General features: G+C 43.7%; 1 protein-coding gene across 12 annotated transcripts; it reads left to right on the top strand.

The window, feature by feature from the left end:
- Nucleotides 1-23,903, top strand: ZSCAN20 (zinc finger and SCAN domain containing 20). 12 transcript variants are annotated; one of them, XM_004025412.4, is made up of 8 exons: nt 1-220; nt 6,688-7,214; nt 15,980-16,166; nt 16,634-16,710; nt 17,037-17,121; nt 18,541-19,218; nt 20,697-21,125; nt 21,726-23,903. In XM_004025412.4, exons 2-8 carry the CDS (start codon nt 6,798-6,800, stop codon nt 22,982-22,984), a joined length of 3,132 nt encoding a protein of 1,043 aa, XP_004025461.2. In that variant the 5' UTR covers nt 1-220; nt 6,688-6,797; the 3' UTR covers nt 22,985-23,903. The 12 variants fall into 12 exon arrangements, with proteins under 12 accessions (XP_004025461.2, XP_055247223.1, XP_055247220.1 ...); XM_055391248.2 differs by having other exon boundaries at nt 72-220; nt 20,700-21,125; XM_055391245.2 differs by having other exon boundaries at nt 72-224; nt 20,700-21,125.
- The last annotated feature ends 1,767 nt before the right edge of the window (nt 23,904-25,670 follow it).

Below are 25,670 nucleotides of genomic sequence, written 5' to 3'. Positions count from 1 at the left end.
TTCCAGTGCCAGGGTCCGTTAGAAGATGACATATCTATTGGCTGAAGACGTCTGAAAGGCAGCAAACGGAGGGGGCCGCCCCCGGCGCTCGCGCGGTTCCTTCTGGGAATTGTGGTCTCAGACGTTCCATTCCCAGGGTGGCGCCGCTCGGACTCCGCGTCCCAGCATTCCCTGCACGAGCCCGGGAGCACTTCCGCCCTGTTGTGAAGTGGGTGTCTCGGTGGGTGAGTCCGGGTGGCGGGGCGGGGGCAGCTGAGACGCAGGCTCTGGGCTGGAGACTTAGGAGGTGGTGGTGACACAGGGGGCTGGGGAAGGTGAGAGGGGAGAAAGAAGCTTATATGTGGGGGTGGAGGGTGAGGGACGGTCAAAGGATGTAGAGGCCGGAGATGGGAAGGGTCATACAGGGGTCGGGGATGAGGAGGCGATAGAGGGCCCTGGGAATGAGGAGGGCCTTAGAAGGGTCTGAAGGTGAGGGGGTTGAGGGAGGTTTTGGAGGTGGGAGAGTCATAGAAAGGTCTGGAGACCACAGAGGAAAGCATAGAGGGTCTGGGGCGCTGGCAAGAAGTGAAGAGGGCCTGAGCTTGAAGCCCGACCTTAAAAATAGTGTTTCAATCTCTACCTTCCCGTCTAGAACAAGCATATCTAATTTGTTACCTCCCTAATGATTGTTACCTCTGGAACCCAGTGGATGGGACTGGCTATTGTGTTCTGCCCCAAACCTGCACTTCTTTCCTTATGTCTTATGGAAGTCAGTGGCACGATCATCCCATTTACCTACCTACCTACCTACTTACCCACTGATTCCTCTTGCATTCTTCCACGTCCAAGGATCTTCCGATCTTTAATTTCTTTAATATCTTTTCAGTCGGCCTCTTTCTTGTAGGGTTTTTGCAGAAGCCTTTTCAGTTTCCCAGCATGAACACACACATTGCACCTAGTGTGATCTGTTTCACCTACAAATCTGATTATGCCTTCTGCTTGAAAACCCTCATTGGCTCCCATCACCTGTAAAGTCCAAACACCTCGTCCTTCATAAACTCCTTTTGCAGCCTAATCTTCATGCACCTCACACTCCAGGGCTGTCAAGGTTTTCCTCGTTTCCTGGGTAGGCCATTTGGTTTTCCATCATTATATATGCTGTTCTCTCAGCTTAGAATATTCTCTCCTTGCCCTTCACCTTCTTTGCCAAGAGAACTACTTTAACTTAAAAAAATTTCAACTCTTACTTTGCTCAATTCCGTTAAGCAAATTAAGTCACCCCCAACTCTCAGCTCCCATAACTTCTCCTATTACCACATTTGATCATAATTATCTGTGAAGTGTGTGTCTCTTCCATTAGACTGTGAACATCTCCAGGACAGGAACAGTGTCTCAATCACCTCTGTTTCCCCATTGCCCAGTCTAGAGCAGTAAACACTTGATGTAAAGCAGTAAATACTTGATGTATGTATGTGTGAATGAAGACCATGCAGGGTAAGCTTTGCTATACCAGCCTTGAAGACTTCTATTGCCAGTGGATTTCCAGGGCAGGAGCTTTAGTCTTCCTCTGCTGCTGGAAGCTGAAGCTGATTCATTGCCAATGGGAGTTTAAGCCAGGGGTGACAAATACATGGAATGTGTGCTTCCAGTGCCCCTTCCTGTGTCCCTGGCAGTCATGGCTAATTGGTTGGTTCACAGCACATATTCACACAGTACTCAGAGCCCTCAGCACACTACTCTAGGCAGCCACTTCCAGTTGATTGAAGTTTCGCTTTAAATGAAACCTATTTGCTCTCCCTGGCTTAAGCCCTTATGTGTGAGGTCAGGTCAGCCTGCTTTAAGCCATAGCTTGGACTGTCAGCCAAATGGGCCTGACAGCCTTTAAGAGTTCCCAGTTTTTTCTCTTTGGAGGTCACAGACCAGTCTTGGCCTTTCCTGTGGAACTGGAGAGCATCTTCTCTTCCCTTTTCACTGAGTGGGCTCCTCATGACCACGTTCATACTTACTGCGCTAGGAGTCAAGATGCCCCTCAGCTTCCCTGTGTTTGTAAAGACATCTTGATTTTGATGGCAGTCAGCACTTATCCCTCATGACCTGGGAGGCTCTGTACTCTTTCTAGGTCTTTCTGGATATTGGAAGAGAGCTTTGAGATCACTTAGCTGAATCTAAGTGGCAAAGCGACAGCCCATGCTGAATGAAGTCCACTATCATGCTTTATTTAATCTCACAGTGTGTGAAACAATTTTGAGTTGGTTGCCAACATTTAAAAATCCAGAGTGCTAGTTTCTTTTGGAAAAATCAGCAGGCTTAGGAATATTCTGGGCATATGTTCCCCTGGCACTCTATAGTTGGCTGTAGTGCCCACCCAGTTCATTTCAGTCATTGACTCATTTACATTGCTAGGTCCTTATACCCATTTAAACTTGTAGCCACTGACTCTAGTCTCCCTTCTCCCTTGCTCTACCCCATCATACTAATTGGGGAACCTAGGGCAACTGCTGAGTAAGATCAGGCTGTAAGCTGCAGCCTAGCTAGGCAGCCACAGGGGCTACATAACTTGTCCAAAGTAACACAGCTGATTAGTGGCAGGAGTGGAACTAGAACCCCAGTCTGCTCACTCCTGCCTTAATGTTCTTTCCATTCTCCCGTACTGTCATCTTAAGAGTTTGGATGACTAGCACACATAGAGGAGGCTATAAGACATGGTTAAGAAAAATGATTGGAGAAAAGGGATCTGGGCTTAGACCCTAACTCTACCACTTGCTAGTTGTGTAACCTTAAGTGAATCTTCATAAACACTCAGTTTCCCTTTAGGTAAATGAGGATATAGTGCAGTCATACCTTATCAGATAATAATATTATAAGGGTGAAAATCACTTTAGCCAAAAATCACAGTTAGTTTGAAAATCCTTTGGCAAGGAGCCATTTCAGAAACTAACACGCTGCCTTTCAATAAATAAACTAATCAGCACAGCTGGGCTTTCTTGTTTGAACATTAGATGAGAATTCGCTTGTATTAGGGACTGTGTGGTATGAAAGACACTTTACTCATACTTAGTGGAAAGAGAGGCATGAGGGAATCAAGACCAACCTGGTGAATAGTGAAGTCCTAGGTGCCACCACCACATGCTTATTCTCAAACAGATAGTGAACGCAACTGGCTGCACTATTTAAATCATGCTCTTTCTCTCTTTTTTTTTTTTCTTTTTCTGAGACAGAGTCGTGCTCTGTTGCCCAGGCTGGAGTGCAGTGGCGTGATCTCAGCTCACTGCAACCTCCGCCTCCTGGGTTTAAGCAATTCTCCTGCCTCAGCCTCCCGAGTAGCTGGGATTACAGGTACGAGCCACCACGCTTGGCTATTTTTTTTTTTTTTTTTGTATTTTTAGTAGAGACAGGGTTTCACCATGTTGGCCAGGCTGGTCTCGAACTCCTGACCTTGTGATCCGCCTGCCTCGGCCTCCCAAAGTGCTGGGATTACAGGCGTGAGCCACCGCGCCTGGCCCTCTTTCTCTCTTTCTGATCTTTGTAGTGGAAGTTACAGGTCAGTGAAATGCAGCTCAGCACCTAATGAGACTCCAGTTGCTGCCTGGAGGCTTCAGTGAGATTATGAATGTGGAACACAGCACTGTGCCTGGCACCTTGTGGGCACTCAGTAAAGGGGTACTCTTAGAAATTGCTGGTCCTAATGAGGCTCGATATTCCTGGTCATCTCGGAACTGAGGAATGCCCCGGTCCATTTTCCCTTGTTCACTTCTGTGTGAAGTCACCTGGCTGTTGGCCGACTCTGTTGGCCTCCCTCTCCCCACAATAGCCTGCTATCCATACTTCGGTCTAACTTCCTTAGAAAGTTACGGTTATGGTTCCTTAGAAAGAAAAGGTTATGGTGATATGTGGTCCCTGGGGCTTTCCGATTTCTATTTGAAACAAACCTTTGGGACTTTCAAGTCTTTCCAGGAGAAAATACCTATTATCTGAGACTCTGAGCTTTGGGCCTGGTGTGACTGCTAATTGCCTATTTTGTTGTAGTGTCCTGTTTATGCAGGAATGCAAATGTCTTTGCTTGCTTATTGACTGTCTCACTAGACTGTAATTTTATTGAAGGTAGGGACTGTCAGTCCCAGCTACTGGTAGATCTGTAGCTTCCAAACAGGGTATAGCAGGTACTCTATAAATGATTGATGAATTGCTCCTTGTGTGAGAGGGTGACAGAAATGTGTTTGAACTCATGCATCAGTAAGGTTGTGGTTCAAAAAGAAATTTCATGAAAGGCGAATTCTTTAGGTTCAAAAAGAAATTTCATGAAAGGCAAAATCTTTCTACATATGTGATCTCTCTGAGTGCTTATAGCAGTAATATAGGTAGACAGAAATAGTTTAGTTTAATATAAATTATGGAATATCCATATCCCATTAGCCTTTTGATACGCCAGGTTTATCATTTTAATACACAGTAATAAAACTTTTTAATGGCCCTGCTATTTATCAGATACTGGGTTGAGCACTGTGGATACAGAAATTAGTAACATATAATACTGATTCTAGTAATATAGTATAATGTGGGTGTCAGATATAGTAACAGGTAACTACAATAGTGTAGGATAATACCTATATTAGAGGTATGTACCAATTGCTTTGGGGATATAGGATCAGGGAGGCAATTCTTGGAGGGCAGGACATGAAAAGGGCATGTCAAGGAACTCCTATCAAAGGAGGTGACATTTGAGCTGGTGGTTGAAGGATGAGTAGGAAGCTGCCAGGTAGCCATGAGTTGTGCTTTAAGCCTCTTCCTAAGCATATGGAGGCCTTTAGGGCAAGACTTTAATTTTTATTACCCTTGCCTTGTTTCTCTTCAGTCCAGTCAGATTGCCCAAAATGAAAAATACCACCATCTCTCCATTCTCAATTCAGTTGTGTCATTCCCACTTGGAAGCAGCTAATGATCTCCTTTGAGTGGGCATTTTTTACGTCACCCAGACTTGTTGGGATGACACAGAGAGCTCATTTTTTCAAATAACCCAGCATGGGTGCCATCAGATAGGCTGTAATCTCCTCTGGGACACACATAGATACGCACATCCTTCTCATGCAATGTCTCATACAGTGTAGAAAGTGGTAAGTGTCACAGAGACATGGAAATAAAAGAGAAAGGAATTCCTTTTGGCATGAGCGTGAAGGTCATTTATTTTTTATCTAGTGTGCACAGAAAGGGATTAATTGCAATCCTTGCTTAATGACACACCATCATCACTAGTCGATCATTCATGACTTTATTATTTATTGAGTACTTCCTATATGTGCTGAGCACTGTGCTAGGTCTCTTGGGAAGCTAATGATCTAGTGGGTAAGAAAATTACAGTAAAGCATGATCTGGGCTATGGTAGAGAAAATGTAAGATGCTATGGGAGCTTGTGGTCGAGGACTGAATCTTGTTTCAGGGTGCAGGGAAGGCCTTACGGAAAAAGAGCAATTTAAGCTGAGACCTTGCTAGCTGAAGGAAGGGAGGAGACCATTCCCAAAGGAGACCTTCCCAAAGAGGGGAAGGTTCAGAGGGCAGCGTGGTGTAAGATCTGGAAGCTGTGCTTCTGGAGCACCATGACTAGTGGAGCATGGTAAAGAGATGAGTTGGAGACTTGGGTAAGGCTTGTGCTTTGTCCTGAGGGAAATGGTAGATCACTGGAGGGTGTTTAGCAGGGAGGTGGTGTAGTCAGGCTTTGATCTAGTTTGGTTGTTGTGCAAACAATAGAGCAGAGGTTGGGGTGAGGTGAGTGGAGGCAGGGACGTGTTAGGAGACTGATCAGGTGGAAGACATGATGATTCTCTGCACTGAAGTGGTAGCATTGGAGATGGAGATGCCAAGTGGACACAGTGTGGTGATGAATTGGATTTGGGGGATCTTAGAGAATGATGACGACCAGGTTTCTGGTGTGGAGAACTTGATGGCAGTGCCTTCAGAAGGGGGAGCTTCAGAAGGCAGACATGATTGCAGGAGAAAATAACAAATCCAGTTTTTGACTCATTGAGTTTGAGGTGCCTAAGGGACAGTCAAGTAGAAGTGTCATGAAGGGGTTTGGATTTTGGGGTCTGGAGGTCTGGAAACAGGTCCTTGCTGGAGTTTTAGGAGTCATGTATAGGGATGATGAATAATGCCAAATGGGTGGGATGACCAGGGGATAGCATAGAGTTGTTGGATTTTGCAAGGAGAACATCCTTAGAGGAATGCCAGCCAAGCTTTAAGATTAGGGAAGAAAGGCCTTATGAAGGGGGTGACATTTGGAACCCAACTTGAGGGAAGGTTGGACTTTGGACATGTGTAGGAGGGAGGAAGTCTACACTGGAGCAGATCCTGGAGGTGTGGGATGCCAGGCTAAGGTGTTCAGGCATGACCTAGAGGATTGAATACTGTGCTGTCTTCCTCCAAAGTGTGAGGCTCAAATGAGATATTAATTGACATTTTGTGAGCACTCACTGTGTGTCAGACACTGGTCTAAGCTTTTTATATATATCCCTCATCTAATCAACCCAGCAGTCAAGTAAGGTAGGTGCTGCTGGCTTTGGTGCCAGATTGTGGCCTTACTTCCTGCCTATGGGAAAGGGGCATCTCTTAGCACCTCTGCCCCCATGCAAAGGTGGCGGAAGATATGGGGGAAGGGGGAGAATGAAGCTTCTGCATCCTTTTGCTCACACTCTATCCTTTGTCTTTCTGCCTTAGAGCCTTGGGGAGCAGTCCCTTTTCTAGGAGCCTCTTGAAGGACTCACCGTAGATGCAGGAAGACATTGGATGAGGTCAAAGTAGCTGAAGTGAGGTGTCTGGGGTAGACAATGGCTATGGCCCTGGAATTGCAAGCCCAGGCATCTCCGCAGCCAGAGCCTGAAGAACTCCTTATTGTGAAACTGGAAGAGGACTCTTGGGGATCAGAATCCAAACTCTGGGAGAAGGACCGTGACTCTGTCTCTGGCCCAGAGGCCTCCCGCCAGCGCTTCAGGCAATTCCAATACAGGGATGCAGCTGGACCCCACGAGGCCTTCAGCCAGCTCTGGGCTCTCTGCTGTCGTTGGCTGAGGCCGGAGATCCGTCTCAAAGAGCAGATCCTGGAGCTGCTCGTGCTGGAGCAGTTCCTGACTATCTTGCCTAGGGAGGTCCAGACCTGGGTGCAGGCACGCCACCCTGAGAGTGGTGAGGAGGCTGTGGCCTTGGTGGAGGATTGGCACCGAGAGACCAGGACTGCAGGACAGTCGGTGAGACAAACAGTCTTCTCCTGCAGAGGAGTGGGTCAGGCAAGGCAGCGGGGTTGTGACTACATTAATAACTGCCAAATTCACAATAAAAATAACAATAGTTATTGAGAACTGACACTTATTGACCACTACTATATACCAGGAAGTGTTCTAAGTGCTTTACATGTATTAACCCACTTAGTCCTGTCAACAATTTAATGAGATAGGTGCTATTATCCTAATTTTACCAGTGAGAAAACGGAGACAGAGAAAAGATAGGTAAGTTGCCCAGGGTCTCAACAGCTGCTAGATGGTAGAGTCAGGATTTGAACTCAGGCATTCTAACTCTAAAGCTGGTATGCCTAACCACTACTCCAAACTGCCTCCCACTACCATGTTCACAATATGATTAACTCGTGTTTTATACCTAACAAAATCTTTCTGCATATGTGATGTCTCTGAGTGCTTATAGCAGTAATGTAGGTAGACAGAAATAGTACTGTTGTCCCCATTTTATAGATTAAACTAAGAGCCAAAAAGTTGGCCGGGAGTGGTGGCTCACGCCTGTAATCCTAGCACTTTGGGAGGTTGAGGCAGGCGGATTGCTTGAGCTCAGGAGTTCAAGACCAGCCTGGGCAACATGGTGAAACCCTGTCTCTACAAAAAATACAAACGAAACAAAACAAAATGCCAAGTAGCCCACAAAGGTCATCAGTGAATAGACCAGAGCCTAAAGCCAAATCCTTAGGTTCCAAGGTCATTGTTCTTTCTACTGCATGTCAGATGCCTCCTCTGCAAACCATGGGAATTAAAATACCTCTGAGCCATGAGGCTCAAATGAGATATTAGTTGACATTTTGTGAGCACTCACTGTGTGTCAGATACTGGTGTAAGCTTATATATATAGTCCTCATCTAATCAACCCAGCAATCCAATCAGGTAGGTGCTATTATCATTGCCATTTGCCAAATGGGTAAACAGAGATGGAGAGGTAAGTAACTTATCTAACTTTATATAACTACGTGATAGGGCTGAGGTAAGGGAAATGAAAGTATGGATTTAACATTCGCAGTTTCAACAATTTGCAAGTGACCCCTGAAAGCCCATGATATAATGCATAATTTTGCTATGACACACATTTTGAATCCTGTTTCAAAGCTGGTATATGTAGAACAGATCCTTTAGCTGGATCCAGAACCTTCCTCTAAACATGACTTTTTCTCTACTTGTTATAGTTAGTAATTCTTGTGATATTTTACTTACCCACATTTTGCTGGGGGAAATTACAGGTTTGGGAACATATCCCTTGCAAATGGCAGGGGTTTTCTGTACATTTAAACTGTAAAGTTCTATACAGTGTGAGGTTGGGGGAGCAAAGGTTTTAGACCGGTGGCTTTGCTCTTTGGATTCCTTTACAAACTGATTGAAGATACAGGGAGACTAATACATAAAGTTACAGAACTAAGTATGAGAGAGTGTGCCTTATTTTAATGTACCTCCCCACTCCCCTATATTATTTCTTTTAAAGAAACCAGCTGTTTGTCTTAAGTGGCAGTGAAGAAACAAATGGAAGTTTTAGGGCTTCAGAGTTGGGAGATAAAGAACTTGAGACCCAGAGATGAAAACTGATTTAAATCAAGGTCTTTATGATTCTTCATCTGTAAAATGAGAGGGTTGGATTAGACCAAAGGTTCTCAAATTATGCCCCTGTGAGCTGACCAAAAGTTGAACTGCTTCTAAAATTGAGAAAAAAATAAGGTAATGGAATCTTGTCTATTTTGTATTTTCGTTTTTACTGTGACTTTTTTTATTTTTAAACTTTCCTACCTGCTCCTGAGTGGTCACAAATTTCAAAACAAATGGACAAGTAGCAGAGGAGCTTGTTTTTTTCAGGTGCAAGTGTAGCTTGTGATCTTACATTGCAAGATATATAACTTAGTTGCATTCTCTGCAAGTAAAATTTTTCAAGTCTTAATAATGGGATGAAATATAGTTATAATATTCCTCAAAGTGAACCTGAAAAAGGTTGGTGCCTACAGGACTAAATGGCCCCTAAGGTAGTTTCCTAAAAGGGATCTTTCAGCTCTGCTATTTTGTGATTGTTACTTGTTTCTTCTGTCATCACCATCTTGTTGAATCCCCCTCTCTGTCAGATGCCCCCTCTCCATCAGGTGCACAGGGATTTTTACAAAACAGGCTTTATTTTTTAGAGCAATTTTAGGCTCACAGCAAAATTGAGCAGAAGGTACAGAGAGTTCCCATCCCTCCCCGACAAGCCTCCCTAACTATCAACATCCCTGCACCAGAACAATATGTTTATTACCATTAATGAACCTACAGTGATACATCATTATCATCACTCAAAGTAGCAGTTTATGTTAGGGCTCTTAATGTTATTCATTCTGTAATGTATGACATTAAGAGCCCTATTATAAACTGTATCTACCATTATAGTGACATAGTAACATGTATCTACCATTGTAGTGACATACAGAGTAGCTTCACTGCTGTAAAAACCCTCTGTGTTCTACCTGTTTATTCTTCCTTTCCCCCAACCCCTGGCAACACTGATCTTTATACTGTCTCCATAGTTTTGCCTTTTAAAAAATGTTACATAGTTGGAATCATACGGTATATAGCCTTTTCAGATTGGCTTCTTTTACTTAGTAGTATACATTTAAGTTTCCTCCACGTCTTTTCATGGCTTGTTAGCTCATTTCTCTTTAATGCTTAACAATATTCCGTTGTGTGGATGTACCACAGTTTATTTATCTACTCACCTACTGAAGGACATCTTGGTTCCATCAAAGTTTTGGCAGTTATGTATGAAGCTGCTGTAAATATTCATATGCAGGTTTTTGTGTGGACCTAGTTTTCAGTTCATTTGGGTAAATACCAAGGGACATGATTGCTGGATCATATGGTAAGAGTATGTTTACCTTTGTAAGAAATTGCCAAACTGTCATCCAAAGTGGCTGTACCATTTTGCATTTTTACTAGCAATGAATGGGAGTTCTTGTTGCCCCACATCCTTGCCAGCATTTGGTGTTTTGGATTTTGGCCATTCTAATAGGTAGATAGTGGTATTTTATTGTTGTTCGAATTTGCAATTCACCAATAACCTACCATGTTATACATGTTTTCATATGTTTACTTGCCATCTGTATATTTTCTTTGGTGAGGTGACTGTTCAAGTCTTGCCCATTCTTAAATTGGGTTGTTTGTCTTCTTACTGTTGAGTTTTAAGAGTTCTTTGTATGTTCGGGGTAACAGTCCTTTATCAGATATGTGTTTTGCAAATATATTCTCCCAGTCTGTGGCTTGTCTTCTCATTCTCTTGACAGTATCTTTCATAGAGCAGAATTTTTTAATTTTAACGAAGTCTAGCTTATCAATTATTTCTTTCATGGATTGTGCCTTTGATTTTGTATCTGAAAAGTCATTGCTATACCTGACATTATCTCAGTTTTCTCCTATATTTTAGGAATTTTATAGTTTTTCATTTTAACGTTAAGGTCTGTGATCCATTTTGAGTTGATTTTTGTGAAGGATAGGATATAAGCTTTTTTTTTTTCATGTGGATGTCCAGTTTTAGTATAATTTGTTGAAAATATATTTGCTTCACTGTGTTACCTTTGCTCCTTTATCAAAGTTCAGTCGACTGTCTTTATGTGGGACTATTTCTGGGGTCTCTATTCTGTTCCATTGATCGCTTTATTCTTTTGCCAATACCACACTGTCTTGATTACTGTAGTTTATAGTAATTCTTGAAGTCAGGTGTGTCATTCCTTTGATTTTTTTCCTTCTCCTTCAATATTGAGTTGGTTATTCCAGGTCTTTGCTTCTTCATATAAACTGCACATGGCCAGGTGCAGTGGCTCACGCCTGTAATCGCAGCACTTTGAGAGGACGAAATGGGTGGATTGCTTGAGCCCAGGAGTTTGAGAACAGCCTAGGTAACATGATGAAACCCCATTGCTATTGAAAAAAAAAAAAGAAAAGAAAAGAAAAACAAACGAACAAAAAAAGACTTTACAGTCAGTTTGTTGATATCCACAAGATAAATTTCTGTGATTTTGATTGGGTGTTGAATCTGTAGATCAAATTGGGAAAAGCTGACATCTTGACTACAGTGAGCCTTTCTATCTGTGAACATGGAATATTGTTCCATTTATTTAGTTCTTCTTTGATGCCTTTCTTTGGTAGTTTTCCCCATGTAAATCTTCTACATATTTTCTTAGATTTATGCCTAAATATTTCATTTTTTTGGATGAGAATGTAAATGTTATTATGCCTTTAATTTCAAATTCTACTTGTTCATTGTTGGTATATAGGAAGGCGATTGACTTTTGCATATTTGCATATTTGTACCCTGCAGCCTTGCTATAACTGCTTATTAGTTCCCAGAAGTTTTTTTTGTTGATTCTTTTAGATTTTCTCCATAGACAATCATGTCATTTGTGAACAAAGAGTCTTTTTCTTTCTTCCCAATCTATGTACCTTTTGTTTCCTTTCTTATCTTGTATTAGTCTGGACTTCCAGTATGAAAGAATAGTGAGAGAGAACATCCTTGCCTTTTTCCTGATCTTAGTGCAAAAGCACTGTGTTTCTTACCATTAAGTAGGATGTTAGCTGTAGGTTTTTTGTAGATGTCCTTTATCAAGTTGAGGAAGTTCCCCTCTATTCCTAGTTTGCCAAGTTTTTATCATGTGTGTTGGATTTTGTCAAATGCTTTTTCTGCATCTGTTGATATAATATATGATCATGTGATTTTTCTTTTTTTGCCCGTTGATGTGATGGGTTACGTTAATTGATTTTCAAATGTTGGACCAGGCTTGCATACCTGGGATAAATCCCACTTGGTTGTGGTGTGTAATTTCTTTTTTATACATTGTTGGATTTGATTTGCTAATATTTTGTTGAGGATTTTGCATCTTTTTTTTTTTTTTTTTAGATGGAGTCTTGTTGGTTCTGTCGCCCAGGCTGGAGTGCAGTGGCATGATCTCAGCTCACTGCAACCTCTGCCTCCTGGGTTCAAGTGAGTCTCCTGCCTCAGCCTCCCGAGTAGCTGGGACTACAGGCATCCGCAACCACACCCAGCTGATTTTTGTATTTTTAGTGGAGATGGGGTTTCACCATATTGGCCAGGCTGGTCTCAAACTCCTGACTTCGTGATCTGCCTGCCTTGGCCTCTCAAAGTGCTGGTATTACAGGTCTGAGCCACCACACCCAGCCGATTTTTGCATCTTTGTTCATGAGGAATATTGGTTTGTAGCTTTCTTGTCTTGTAAGTAATTTCTTTGGTTTTGGTATTAGGGTAAATGCTGGCTTTATAGAATAAATAAGGAAATATTCCCTCTGCTTCTGTCTTCTGGAAGAGATAGTAGAGAATTGTTATAATTTCTTCCTTAAATGTTTGGTGGAATTCACCAGTGGACCCATCTGAGCTTGGTGCTTTGTGTTTTGAAGGTTATTAATTATTCAGTCAATTTCCTTAATAGATATGGGCCTATTCAGATTGTTTATTTTTGTGTGAGTTTTGGCAGATGGGTTGGGTAAAGGAATTGGTCTTTTTCATCTAGGTTATCAAGTGTGTGGCCATAGATATTCCTTTATTAACCTTTATGTAGTTCATAATATTCCTTTATTATACTTTCAGTGTCTATGGGATCTGTAGTGATGTCTCTGTTTTCATTTCTGATATTAATAATTTGTCTTTTGTCTTCTTTTTTATTTTTGAGACGGGTTCTTTCTCTGTTACTCAGGCTGGAGTGCAGTGGTGGGACCTTGGCTCACTGCACCCTCTGCCTCCTGGACTTAAGCAACCCTCCTGCCTCAGCCCCCCAAGTAGCTGGGACTACAGGACCACACCACCATGCCCAGCTAATTTTTGTATATATTTTTTTTATTGAGATGGGATTTCACCACGTTTCCCAAGCTGGTCTTGAACTCCTGGCTTCAAATGATCCACCGCCTTGGCCTTCCAGAGTGCTGGGGTTACATGTGTGAGCCATCGTGCCTGGACTGTCTTTTTTCTTAGTCTGACGAGAGGCTTATTGATGTTATTAATCTTTTCAAAGAACTAGCTTTTGGTTTTGTTGATTTTCTCTATTGATTTCCCATTTTAAATTTCATTTATGTCTGCTCTAATTTTTATTTCTTTTCTTCTGCTTACTTTGGATTTAATTTGCTCTTCTTTTTTCTAGGTCTTATATTGGTGTACCTGTGTCCCTGGACTCTGACCTTTGCCAGTGCTTCTCAATTTTTTCCCATCTTAGGTGGGACAGGATGCCTAGAGGGGGCTGCACTGGCTATTTCTTATCTTCCATGTGGAAGAGCAGAGGGAGCTAGAATTGCATATTTCTCTTCTGACAGTTAGGTTAGGCTTTGGTAAAATAGTTTCTGCTGAGGACAGGACTTATTAAGAAGAGCAGAATGCCCTGGCATATTTCAAAATGGTTCTTTTTTCCTGCCATCTGCCATAAGCATGAAGAGATTTTTCTCTGATATTCACTGTGAGGGTCTGGTTGAGCTCCTGGAGATAAAACTTACAAAAATGTGCCCCTGCTCAGTGATTAAGTGCCCTGGAGTTTTTACCTCTCAGAGTTGTCCGCACTGACCTTCCAGCAGTTCATCAATTACAGTTTAGGTTTTTCTGCCCTGGAACTGGTTCCCACAGAGGCTTCTGCTCCACTAAGTTGTGATTCTCTGATTCTACCTGTTTGTCTCTCCAATTTTGGGGAGAATGGTTTGCCCTGTGACCTCACTTCTCTGACAGATCTAAGGAGACTTGTTGATTTTTCAGTTTGTTCAGCTTTTTACTTGTTACTATAGAGTCTAGAGGGGCAACTTCTAGACTCTACAGACTTCTTGGAAACTAGAAGTCTGACCTACTAATTTTTTGTCTCCTGGTTGTCACTTGCATCTACTTCTTTCTGTGTCCAAAATTACCATCCATGGAATCAGAATCTTTGCTTAGGGATGGTAATAGTTGGAGGCACTGGGGTTGAGAGTAAAGATTGTTGTTGAATTTAGTCACACAGTTCCTCTGTAGATTATAATGATAACAAAGTGAATTTTTTTTAACATGACCATATAAGAAGATTGATAAGCAGATGTTTTCTCCCTGTGAAGTCACACAGGACACTGGTGGATCTTCTTATTTGGAATGGCCCTGGATGCTCATGGCCCATTCCTGTATGTCTTCTCAATGGTAAAAATCCTTCTCTGTGAGTGGATCTGAATTTTCAGGCCAGCCAAAAAAGTTTTGGAGCTAAGTTTGGCAAACTCAGTAAGTTAATGAAGATAGTTGTTATTATTTTGGTTCAAAAAAATAAGACTCAGAGCAGTATATCTAGTCATAAGTTTTTGTATAAAAAAGAGGGAAGCTAAGAATACACATTTACATTTGCTTGTATGTAGAAAGAAACTCTAAAAGAATGCAGAAGAACATAGTTACCTGTGAATGAGGAGAGGGGAAAAGAACGGGGTCGATGGGATGAAGATGGATGGAGGTGGGGCATTTTCACTGAATATACCCATGTATGTGTTTTCTGTTTTTAAACCATGTGAGTCTATTATCTATTAAAAAAATTGAAATACGTTTTTAAAAGTTAGGTGTTTCTATAAAGTATTGAGATTGTTATATTTTGGAGGTTTTATAGCCTGGGTAACACCTTGGCCTCTCTACCTCTGAACTTGGAACCAGCTGAGAAATAGAGATAAGAAATTAGCTGTGTGATTGATGAAGTTGATTGGGTAATGTTATTTTAGTTGATTACTCCCTTTTATTTTAAATATCTTCTCTATATCTCTGAGTACCGTTTTTTTTTTGCCTGAAATCCAACATTGAAATGAAAATTGCCACTTCCTTTTTCCTTTTGAGTTAGAGTGCCTTGTCTTTTGCGTGTCCTTCTGTTGTAAGATTAACAACACGTACTTTTATCTCATTTTAAAATTCCATCTAATTTCTTTTTTTGAGACAAGTTCTCACTCCATTGTCCAGGCTGGAGTACAGTGGCATAATCATAGCTCACTGGTACTTCAAACTTCTGGGCTCAAGTGATCCTTCTGCCTCAGCCTGTTGAGTAGCTGGGGGTACAGGCATGTGCCACCATGCCTGGTTAATTTTATTTATTTATTTATTTATTTATTATAGAGGTGAGGGTCTGCTATGTTGCCCAGGCTGGTCTTGAACCCTTGGCATCAAGTGATTCCCCTGCCTCAGCCTCCCAAAATGCTAGAATTACAGGCACGAGCCACTGCACCCAGCCTCCATCTGTAATTCTTTGTCCTTTTTAAAAATTTTATTTTAAAAATATCTTTCTCTTTCAGCAGAGATATTTAGAGCAATTGCATTTGGGGTTATAATTTTATATTTTTTTCCTGTTTTTATGCCTCCCTTTGCCTTTTAATATACAACTTGATAACTTTTATCTTTTTTTGATCATTTAAAAAGTAAGCAACCTATTTTTGATGCTTATGGGTTATTTTTTAATGTTACACAAATTTTACATAATTTATCTCTTTATGAATCAAAAATGTTTTGAACAGTGGGACTCTCATTGAAACACTTGGATCGCCACCCTGTGTTCAACAGATGGTACTCATTTGGTGGTATAAATGCTGGTCTACCTACCAAACTCACTCTGATGGCTTTCTCATCCTATTTCAAGCCATTTTGGATCTTAAAAGAGCCTGTTAGCCTTTGGACTGCAGTTGTACTCAAAATACCAAAGTGGGTCTTACTGAATTGATGATTGGGAATTTTGACTATTTGTGTGTAGGAACTGGACTTGTATACAGAAGAGACCAGGCCCTTAAAGACAGGGGAAGAAGCTCAGAGCTTCCAGCTGCAGCCAGTGGATCCCTGGCCTGAGGGACAGTCCCAGAAGAAGGGGGTGAAGAATACATGCCCTGACCTTCCCAATCACCTAAATGCCAAGATGGCACCACAGCCTTTGAAAGAGAGTGGTGAGTACAAGAATCTGAGAACATTAGGGAATGAGGCCTTCTGCAGGGGAGAGGGATGGGAGGTGAGGAAGGGTGTATGGGGAAGAAGGATGTGCAGAATTCAAGGCAAGGGATAGGCTGCAGTGTGATGGGCACACTTACTGAGAAGTAAGCAAGCCTCGTAAAGAGGCTGTGGCTATCGATGACGTCATCATGCCCTGCTATAGCTGGAGTCCTGCAGCGGGTGCAGGCTGGGACAGGGGTGGGTGGTGATCACAGGAGGTCAGGGCTGGCATCTCCCACATGGCACACCACTCACAGCAGCTTAGGAGCTACACACTCTAGAAGGGAAGTAAAGGGGAAGTCTGCACTGGCCATAGGGATAGCCCTAGCTTGATCCAAGTGTGACTTTTGGAAAGCCAATCTCAAAGGGAGGTGATTTTTTGGGAACCAGAGCTTGGGTTTCAGTGACTTTTTCTTTTCCTCAGCTGTCCTCACTCCCCGAGTCCCTACTCTCCCAAAGATGGGGAGCGTTGGAGATTGGGAGGTGACAGCTGAGTCCCAGGTAAGCTGTTACTCGTTTTTCCTTTCCTGTCATTGCTGCTCCTGTGCTCTTGCCCCCACAGTGTTCCTCCTCTCTCTCCATGACCTCTGCTCAGCAAAAGGGCATGATGCCCAGGGTGTTAGCCTTTGCCCTTCACCCCCAGCCTGCTGGGCCCCAAACATCCCCAAACACATGTATGTACCAAATGGCCATCCTGCTCCTTATGATGCCAGCTTCACACATGGTATCCCTCTGTTCCCATCATCTTTCCTGGGAGCCTGCTAGGGTTCCTAGGCTGTTGTCAAAGGTCAGTGATGTTTGGGGTCCTTGTCTTGTGCATCTCGCAGGAAGCCCTGGGCCCTGGCAAACATGCTGAGAAGGAGCTCTGTAAAGACCCCCCAGGAGACGACTGTGGGAACAGCGTGTGCCTGGGTAAGGAGACGTACCCTCTGAAGGTGATGTTGTCATGCTTCTGATACACTCAGTTCCCAAAGAGGGTTTTGCCGCTCCTTTAAGAATCATGGCTCTGCAGTCTCTGGAATTTCAGACATAGGAAGAAGACTTGCCCTTTGTAGCCAGCACTCTCATGGCAGGGATGGAGTCTGCCTGGAGACGGGGTGGCAGGATGGCTTCCAAGAGCCTGCCCTCTCTGGGCACATTACCTTCCTTACCTCAGTCCATTCACCACAGTCCAGGGGCCAGGCCTGGACTGCCATCTCAGAAATCTAATTTTTTTTAGCACTGTAAACAGGATCTCTCTCTCAGGCAGACTTAAGTGAACTAAACCCATGAGACCAATGAATTAAACCCAATAGGAATAAATATCACAGAGCCCCAAATACCTGAAGCCCATATAAGCAGCACAGACTCCTTTCTCTGTGGGCACTCCTATGTGGCAAGCCAAATAATAGGGAGCCGTTTCCCTGTGGAGCCCGGGATCACTGTGTGGGGAGTTAGACACGTGAATAGCTGAAATAGAAAAGACTCTGATAGGCCTGACTCATGGTAAGTTTAGATACCAGAAGCTCGCTGGCTACTTGCTTGACAGTGGAACCCCTTTTTACACATGATATCTGGGGGAAATAGTGTTCAAAGGAACAGATTTTGGGAAACGCTGAATTAAATTATCCTTATACCTCTTTAAGCCCTTTTCATCTAGTTTTCTTCAAATATTTATTTCAATTAAAGGCTTCCTATTTTGTTAGGGCTGGGGAGCTGTTGGGATAGCAGTCCATTAAACATAGCTAACTTTTAAAAATAAGGAAATTTATTTTCTCACATTATTAGAAGTCCAGAGGAGGACATGCCCCAGCCACAGTACAGACTAGCTGAGCAATGTCCTAATGGGTCTGTATTCTTTATTTCTGTCTGCCATCTTCAGTGTTAGCTTCATATTAAAGCTGTTTTGTTTCATGGTCAAAAGATAGATGCCAATGGTGGCAATGGATGCCTAGCAGGACAGAGACTCACTACACACACACAAACACACATGCACACACACACCCTTTTCCTCCAGCCATGGAGTTCAGTCTAATTGGGCCAATTTAGGCCATGTGCCCATCTGTGGACCAATGAATTACTCTTATATGATGTTTCATGTTTCATAACAACAACAACAACAACAACAACAACAACAAACAAATGAACAAAGTAAACAGGTCACTTAACATTTCTCATATAGTGGTCGTGTTACCTCTTCTCTCTCCCTATTCCTGTAGACATTTTATGGGATCAACGTGGGAATTTCTCGTCAGCCTCTTGCAAGGAAAAGATAGAAGTTTCAGGGAGATTTTGGACAAACATGCCGCTCAACAGACCATTTCTATTCTGTCATTTCTCTTCATTTTGTAGGAGTTCCAGTTTCAAAACCAAGTAATACCTCCGAGAAAGAACAAGGACCAGAGTTTTGGGGTCTAAGTCTTATAAATTCTGGGAAAAGGAGCACTGCAGATTACAGCCTGGATAATGAGCCAGCTCAGGCATTGACCTGGAGGGATTCAAGAGCCTGGGAGGAACAATACCAGTGGGATGTGGAGGACATGAAGGTGTCAGGTGTTCACTGGGGCTATGAGGAGACCAAGACTTTCCTGGCAATTTTGAGTGAATCTCCTTTCTCTGAAAAGCTCCGGACTTGTCACCAGAACCGCCAGGTATATCGGGCCATTGCAGAGCGGCTAAGGGCAAGGGGCTTCCTGCGGACACTGGAGCAATGTCGCTATAGGGTCAAAAACCTCCTACGGAATTACCGGAAAGCCAAGAGCAGCCACCCACCAGGTACCTGCCCCTTCTATGAGGAGCTGGAGGCCCTGGTCAGGGCTCGGACAGCCATCAGAGCCACAGATGGCCCAGGAGAGGCCGTGGCACTTCCCAGGCTCGGGGATAGTGATGCAGAGATGGATGAGCAGGAGGAAGGGGGCTGGGAGCCTGAAGAAATGGCAGAAGACTGTAAAGGTGCCGGCCTGGTCAATGATGAGTCTACCCAGGGGCCCAGGATTGCAGGGGCCCCAGCTCTGTTCCAGAGTCGTATTGGTAAGAACATGGGGCTTTAGTCAGATTCAGATTTCCAACCCTCCTACCAGCTAGACTGCTATTCCCTGAGGTCAGGGCACAGGCTGCAAGTCTGGATTGAAGCCACTAGAGTGAAGAGCTACATTCCTTAGGTCATCCTCAAACTCCAGCTTTCTTTTCCCATGACCAAGTCTCTTTGCAAAAGTCTTCTTAGTTATAGAAGCAAACATTTTTAAAGCCTTAAGGGGCCTCAAAGAGTGAATCCAGTATTTCCAAAAGTGTGTCACTGGTAGTATGGGATGATCATCGACGTTACATGAATGAACTTTAAATTCTTGTATTTATATATTTCTCTTAATTTGTATGAGTGCATCAACCTGTGATTTCACAGATAACAAATTTAGGTAAAGAGTGATGGCGAGTGAAATATTGAAGATAAAGGCAGAAATCACAACAGTGTAGACTTGAATAATCAATGTCTGGGAAACACCCAATCATTGTAAAGGTGCAAACATGGAAGTCCATGAGATGAGGCATCTTGTAGACGCACAGGTAGGAGCAGAGCCCGGATCAGAGCCTGTGGCTCCTGCCTGCCTGTTTCACATGGTTTTCCCTCCACCATATTGCCTTCCTGGGCTACATCACTTTCCTGCAGAGGAGCTGAGACTAGACCACCTCCTTTTCATTCACCTGCAAAGGAGGAAAGTGTGTCCTCATTTGGCCTTTCTTGCAGGACTATTTGAAACTCATTTACGTCTCTAATCTTTAGGAATTCTCAGCTTTCATGTTTTGTTAAAAGGAGAATTTATGGCCAGGTGCGGTGGCTCACGCCTGTAATCCCAACACTTTGGGAGGCTGAGGTGGGCAGATCACGAGGTCAGGAGATCAAGACTATCCTGGCCAACATGGTGAAACCCTGTCTCTACTAAAAAAAATACAAAAATTAGCTGGGTGTGGTGGCACGCACCTGTAATCCCAGCTACTCAGGAGGCTGAGGCAGGAGAATTGCTTGAACCCAGGAGGCAGAGATTGCAGTGAGCCAGGATTGCATCACTGCACTCCAGCCTGGTGGCAAAGCAAGACTCCGTCTCAAAAAAAAAAAAAAAAAAGGAGAATTTATAAAATAAATAGAGTACAGGTATTGAGTGAATATGGGGAAAATCACATGCATCCCGATTACAGGCCTTTCCCTGAACTAATCAGCTAAAGCCAGGGACATGGGATCACCTGATATAATTGATATAACATGGCTACTTAAGTCCTCACCTTCAGCCAAGACTTGAAGTGTTAATAGAATCTCTTAGAAGAGGGTGAGGGTGGGAAGCTCTGGCTGGCTGTCCTAGCATGCCCCTGAGAAGCAAAGGGATATTCTCCAGGTACCTGGATAGTTTCTGACATGCCTATGTTCTAGGTATTTTGAAGGGCAGGTGACTCTATTCTCTGATGACCTAGGCACATCTCATTAAGTCTCACAGTTCTCAACTCTTCACTCCTGACAGCAGGTGTGCACTGGGGCTATGAGGAGACCAAGGCCTTCCTGGCAATTCTCAGTGAGTCCCCATTCTCGGAAAAGCTTCGCACCTGTCACCAGAACAGCCAGGTGTACCGGGCCATTGCAGAGCGGCTGTGTGCTCTGGGCTTCCTGCGGACACTGGAGCAGTGTCGCTACAGATTCAAAAACCTCCTTCGAAGCTACCGGAAAGCCAAGAGCAGCCACCCACCAGGGACATGCCCTTTCTATGAGGAACTGGACTCGCTGATGAGGGCTCGGACTGCAGTCAGGGCCATGGGGACTGTCCGGGAGGCTGCAGGTCTCCCTAGGTGTGGGCAGAGTAGTGCTGAGACTGATGCCCAGGAGGCCTGGGGTGAAGTGGCCAATGAAGATGCTGTCAAACCTTCAACCTTGTGTCCTAAAGCCCCAGACATGGGTAAGCCTGGAGTAATTGGATGTTCTCAAAATCCGTGGGCATGTGGAGAGAATGAGGAAGCCAGTCTCATTATCTTTTGTCTCTTAACTAAAAGAGAGAATGGGATTGAATGGGAAAAAGTATTTCTGCTTTGCTCAGATTATCCAGTCTCTAGCTTTGTGTGATCCCCCGAATCAGTCAGTCAGTCAGTCATTCTATCTTTTACTAGGTATATCTGGGCAGTTAGAGACTTTATTCAATCCAGTATGACACAGGATATATGGAATGTACTAGAAGAAGGAGGTGTTCATGATTGAGTACTAAGATAGAGGAGTTTGCTGGGGAAACAGATTGGCTGTGGCTGCTGGGCTGAGCCCCATGGCTCACTTGGTGGGGTCACCATGTCCCTGAGTCCATTCCTCAGCTTTGCAGGTCACAAACACTTGTATGTACCAAAGCTTGATCAATTTCTTGTTAGTCACATTTATAAGATGTGCGATAGAAGATAGAAGAATCAAATTCATGTTAGCCAAATTCACAGATGTACAATACAGACACACACACACAGGCGTGCGCACGCTAATGAGTGAAGAAAAACTGCATTTCTGTCCATTTTTTCAGGTTTTGAAATGAGGCATGAGGATGAAGACCAGATTTCAGAGCAGGACATTTTTGAGGGTTTGCCTGGAGCCTTATCAAAATGTCCTACAGAAGCTGTTTGCCAACCTCTTGACTGGGGAGAAGACAGTGAAAATGAAAATGAAGATGAAGGGCAGTGGGGAAATCCCTCACAGGAACAGTGGCAAGAAAGTTCTTCTGAAGAGGACTTAGAAAAACTTATTGACCATCAAGGCCTGTACCTTGCAGAGAAACCCTACAAGTGTGACACATGCATGAAGAGCTTCAGTCGGAGCTCCCACTTCATTGCCCACCAGCGAATCCACACAGGTGAGAAGCCCTACAAATGCCTTGAATGTGGAAAAAACTTTAGTGACCGCTCTAACCTCAATACCCATCAGAGAATCCACACTGGAGAGAAGCCCTATAAATGCCTTGAATGTGGGAAAAGCTTTAGTGACCATTCTAATCTCATCACTCACCAGAGAATTCACACGGGGGAAAAGCCCTATAAATGTGGAGAATGTTGGAAAAGCTTCAACCAGAGCTCAAACCTTCTGAAACATCAGAGAATCCACTTGGGAGGAAATCCTGACCAGTGTAGTGAGCGTGGGGGAAACTTTGCCCAAAGCCCATCTTTTAGTGCTCACTGGAGGAATTCTACAGAAGAGACAGCTCCCGAACAACCTCAAAGTATCAGTAAGGACTTGAATTCTCCTGGACCACACAGCACAAACTCAGGGGATAAACTCTATGAGTGTTCTGAATGTGGAAGAAGCTTCTCTAAGAGCTCTGCCCTCATTAGTCACCAAAGAATCCATACGGGAGAGAAACCATATGAATGTGCCGAATGTGGGAAAAGCTTCAGTAAGAGTTCCACCCTGGCCAACCACCAGCGCACCCACACTGGAGAGAAGCCGTATAAATGTGTGGACTGTGGGAAGTGCTTCAGTGAGCGCTCCAAGCTCATCACACACCAGAGAGTGCACACAGGAGAGAAGCCCTACAAATGCCTTGAGTGTGGAAAATTCTTCCGTGACCGTTCTAACCTCATTACTCACCAGAGGATTCATACAGGAGAGAAGCCGTATAAGTGCAGAGAGTGTGGGAAATGCTTTAACCAGAGCTCCAGTCTTATTATTCACCAGAGAATCCATACAGGGGAGAAACCCTACAAGTGCACAGAGTGTGGCAAAGACTTCAACAACAGTTCCCACTTCAGTGCTCACCGGAGAACCCATGCAGGAGGGAAGGCATCGTAGGGGACAGTTTCCTCAACAACAAAAGAGGACTCAATGTATATATCTTATATCATAAGATGTATGCTAGAGAGAAACTTTCCAATTTTTAAGCTTGGTGTGTACCCAGGGAAGTTATCTTGGTATAAACCAGGTAATTTGGAAGTGAATTACAAATACTAAGGATCCAGATTTGAAGGCACTTTTAAGTGTAATTTGTTTTTCTTCTGTAAAGACCCACACAGAATCCTGACTGTCCTTGTATTTGCTATCATGTAAGAGCTGTGTCAGTATTTGAGCCAAACTGGCAACTTAGGAGATTAGAGTTAAATCAGTGGTCCTGAGCAGTGATTCCAAACTCTCACTGTGCCTTCACACCATCCATGTGTAATCCACCCCATCAGCAGTGGTTCTCCTACTTTCTCAGTGGGGGCATATCCTCAAGGGAAGATGTTGTGACTCTGGTGAGAGAGGAGTTGGCCTAGAGCAGGCCACTGTGAGCTCAGCACAGAGTAGGAAGAACAGTGACATCATTACAAAATCATCAATAGCAGCAATAGCTGGTGTTTATTGAGCTGTTGCTCTTTGGCAAGCTCTGTGCTAAGAACTTTGTATACATCATCTCATTTAATCTTCACAACAGCCCCAGGAGATAAGTACTAACTTTCTCCCCATTTCCTAGAGGCTTGGGAAATTAAGTAACTTGCACTGGTCACACATCTGTAAGTGGGAGAGATAGGATTCAACAGATCTGTCTGTCTTGAGTCTGTCGTGCTCTTATTGCTATACTGAATTCCCATTCATGTTAGGTAACTTAGGGGCCAGAATCTCCATGCACTTTGTAGACCACATTTCCTGTTATGAAATTTCCACATTTTGAATTTTTAAAACAAATATGGAAACTGAGAATCCCTAAGGATTAAAGGACTTGGGATATCCAGAATTGGTGAAGTGATTTGAGCAAGGATGAGCTATTATCAAAATACTTGATGTGAGTTTCCATCTTCGCAATAATATGGGTGAGAGATATAGGTGGGTTGAGATTGGGAAAAATATGCGGCCTAAGTAATTTTTCTTCCAATAAGATACTGCTTTGGCTAAGGAAATGGGATCTAAGAGTTCTCTTTTCCTCAGGGGACAGTCCTACTTCTTGCCATGCTTGGCTGATCATAGGTTAACCCTAACAGAAGCCTGGGGTCCCTACATTTTTGTCTGTCTGGCTTTTCCTTTTGGCAAGCAGAAGCTTTGTTCTTGGTCCCCATGCCAAGACTGAGGTGGGAGGTGCTGGTGTATATTGTCATCTACTGAGAGGGCCTTGACCACTGTTCTGCGTACCAGGTTCTTGGCACAATTTTACCCTGAGCCATCCTGTCCCAGGCCTGCCCAGGTCTTTCTGTATGTTGACCCTTAAGACTCACCTCCCACATGGACAGGCTAAGTTAGAAAGGTTCACATAGGATGGTTTTAACATTTGCAGCACTTTGGCCTCCAGAGTTTCTCCTTAGAAGGGTTTAAAACTGTTGACCAAGGACTTCGGTTTCCATAGGACTTTAAAGGAAAATCCCCCTCCTGCCATCCTCTTATGACACTAGGATGTATTCATAACCTGCTTGGTTCATGGGCTGGGGAAGTACCTATCAGATAGTGGATGTGAAGCAGCCTTGAAGAATGGAACTTTTATTAACATGCGAGGAAGCCAGTGGAGAGATTTGCTACTCCCACAGAGTGATATCCCTTCTTAACCCCTTCCCCTGCTTCAGAACCTCCTTTCCCAAGAACCAGCCCCACTAGGATCACCGTCAACTCCCTCCCAGTTTACCTTTTCTGGCCCACGTTATCTCTGCGGGGCAGGGGTCATGGGATGAACCCTGGATAGAAGTCAGCAGATGTCAGTAACTGCAGTAATACAGTGATATTGTCTAGTAATGTGAGCTGAGAGGAAGGATCCTGAGGTGAGGGAGAGGGAGGGAGTTCCAGGGAAAGGCACTGTTGTATGGAATAGCATGGATTCAGGGTGGGGTTGTATGATGGGAGGTTGGGAACAGGGAGCTGATATTAGAGGAGTGCTGGAGCAAGGTCACTGAGGACCTCACGTGTGAATGGAGTGTCAACACCAGGCCCGGGGCAATGTTCAGATGTGCATGGTTGAAATGTGACAGCTGAATGGAACTTGGACATGCTGCAATTAGGATGGCCTGTTGGGACACTGTTGTGGTATTTCAGCTAAAGGCTAGGGTCTGAACTAGAGCAGTGGTGACACTGAGGAGGAGGGAATGAATGGGAAAGGTCTCAGAGGCAGATGGGAGGACATCAGAGGAAAGCTAGAATGCCTTTGGTGACTGGGTAGAGCACGTCCTCATTCAGAATTGGGAGCTGATAGAGCAGGAGGGCAGAAGATGAGAAGTTTAGTTTGGTATGTCTAGAACTTGGGGTGCTTAAGGGAAATCATGGTGATGCTATGCATTTGGATGTCGGCTAGCAGCTAGGGGAGAGGCTAGGACTAGAGATCTGTGTATGCAAAGTAGTTAAACTAATGAGAAAGGAAGAATTTCAGATTCAAGTATTGGGCCTAGGACAGAGCTACTTGATAGTGCTGAATGGAGAGGAAGATGGCCCTCAAAGGAGATCTAGACCATTCCCCACTCCCACCCCCTACCATCATGTTCTGGACCCTGTCTTCCTTGTTACTGACCGCTGAATTCTTCATGTA

The sequence above is a fragment of the Gorilla gorilla genome, chromosome 1 (assembly GCF_029281585.2).
Source record: "Gorilla gorilla gorilla isolate KB3781 chromosome 1, NHGRI_mGorGor1-v2.1_pri, whole genome shotgun sequence".
Lineage (NCBI taxonomy): Eukaryota > Metazoa > Chordata > Mammalia > Primates > Hominidae > Gorilla > Gorilla gorilla.
This window is presented reverse-complemented; position numbering and strand designations above follow the sequence as displayed.

Bases quoted from the DNA above. Each gene is read 5' to 3' on its own strand.
- ZSCAN20 (XM_004025412.4), top strand. From the start codon at position 6,798: ATGGCTATGGCCCTGGAATTGCAAGCCCAGGCATCTCCGCAGCCAGAG. The intron at 16,711-17,036 runs GTAAGCTGTTAC...TGCATCTCGCAG, and splicing joins AGGTGACAGCTGAGTCCCAG to GAAGCCCTGGGCCCTGGCAA. The intron at 21,126-21,725 runs GTAAGCCTGGAG...CCATTTTTTCAG, and splicing joins TCCTAAAGCCCCAGACATGG to GTTTTGAAATGAGGCATGAG.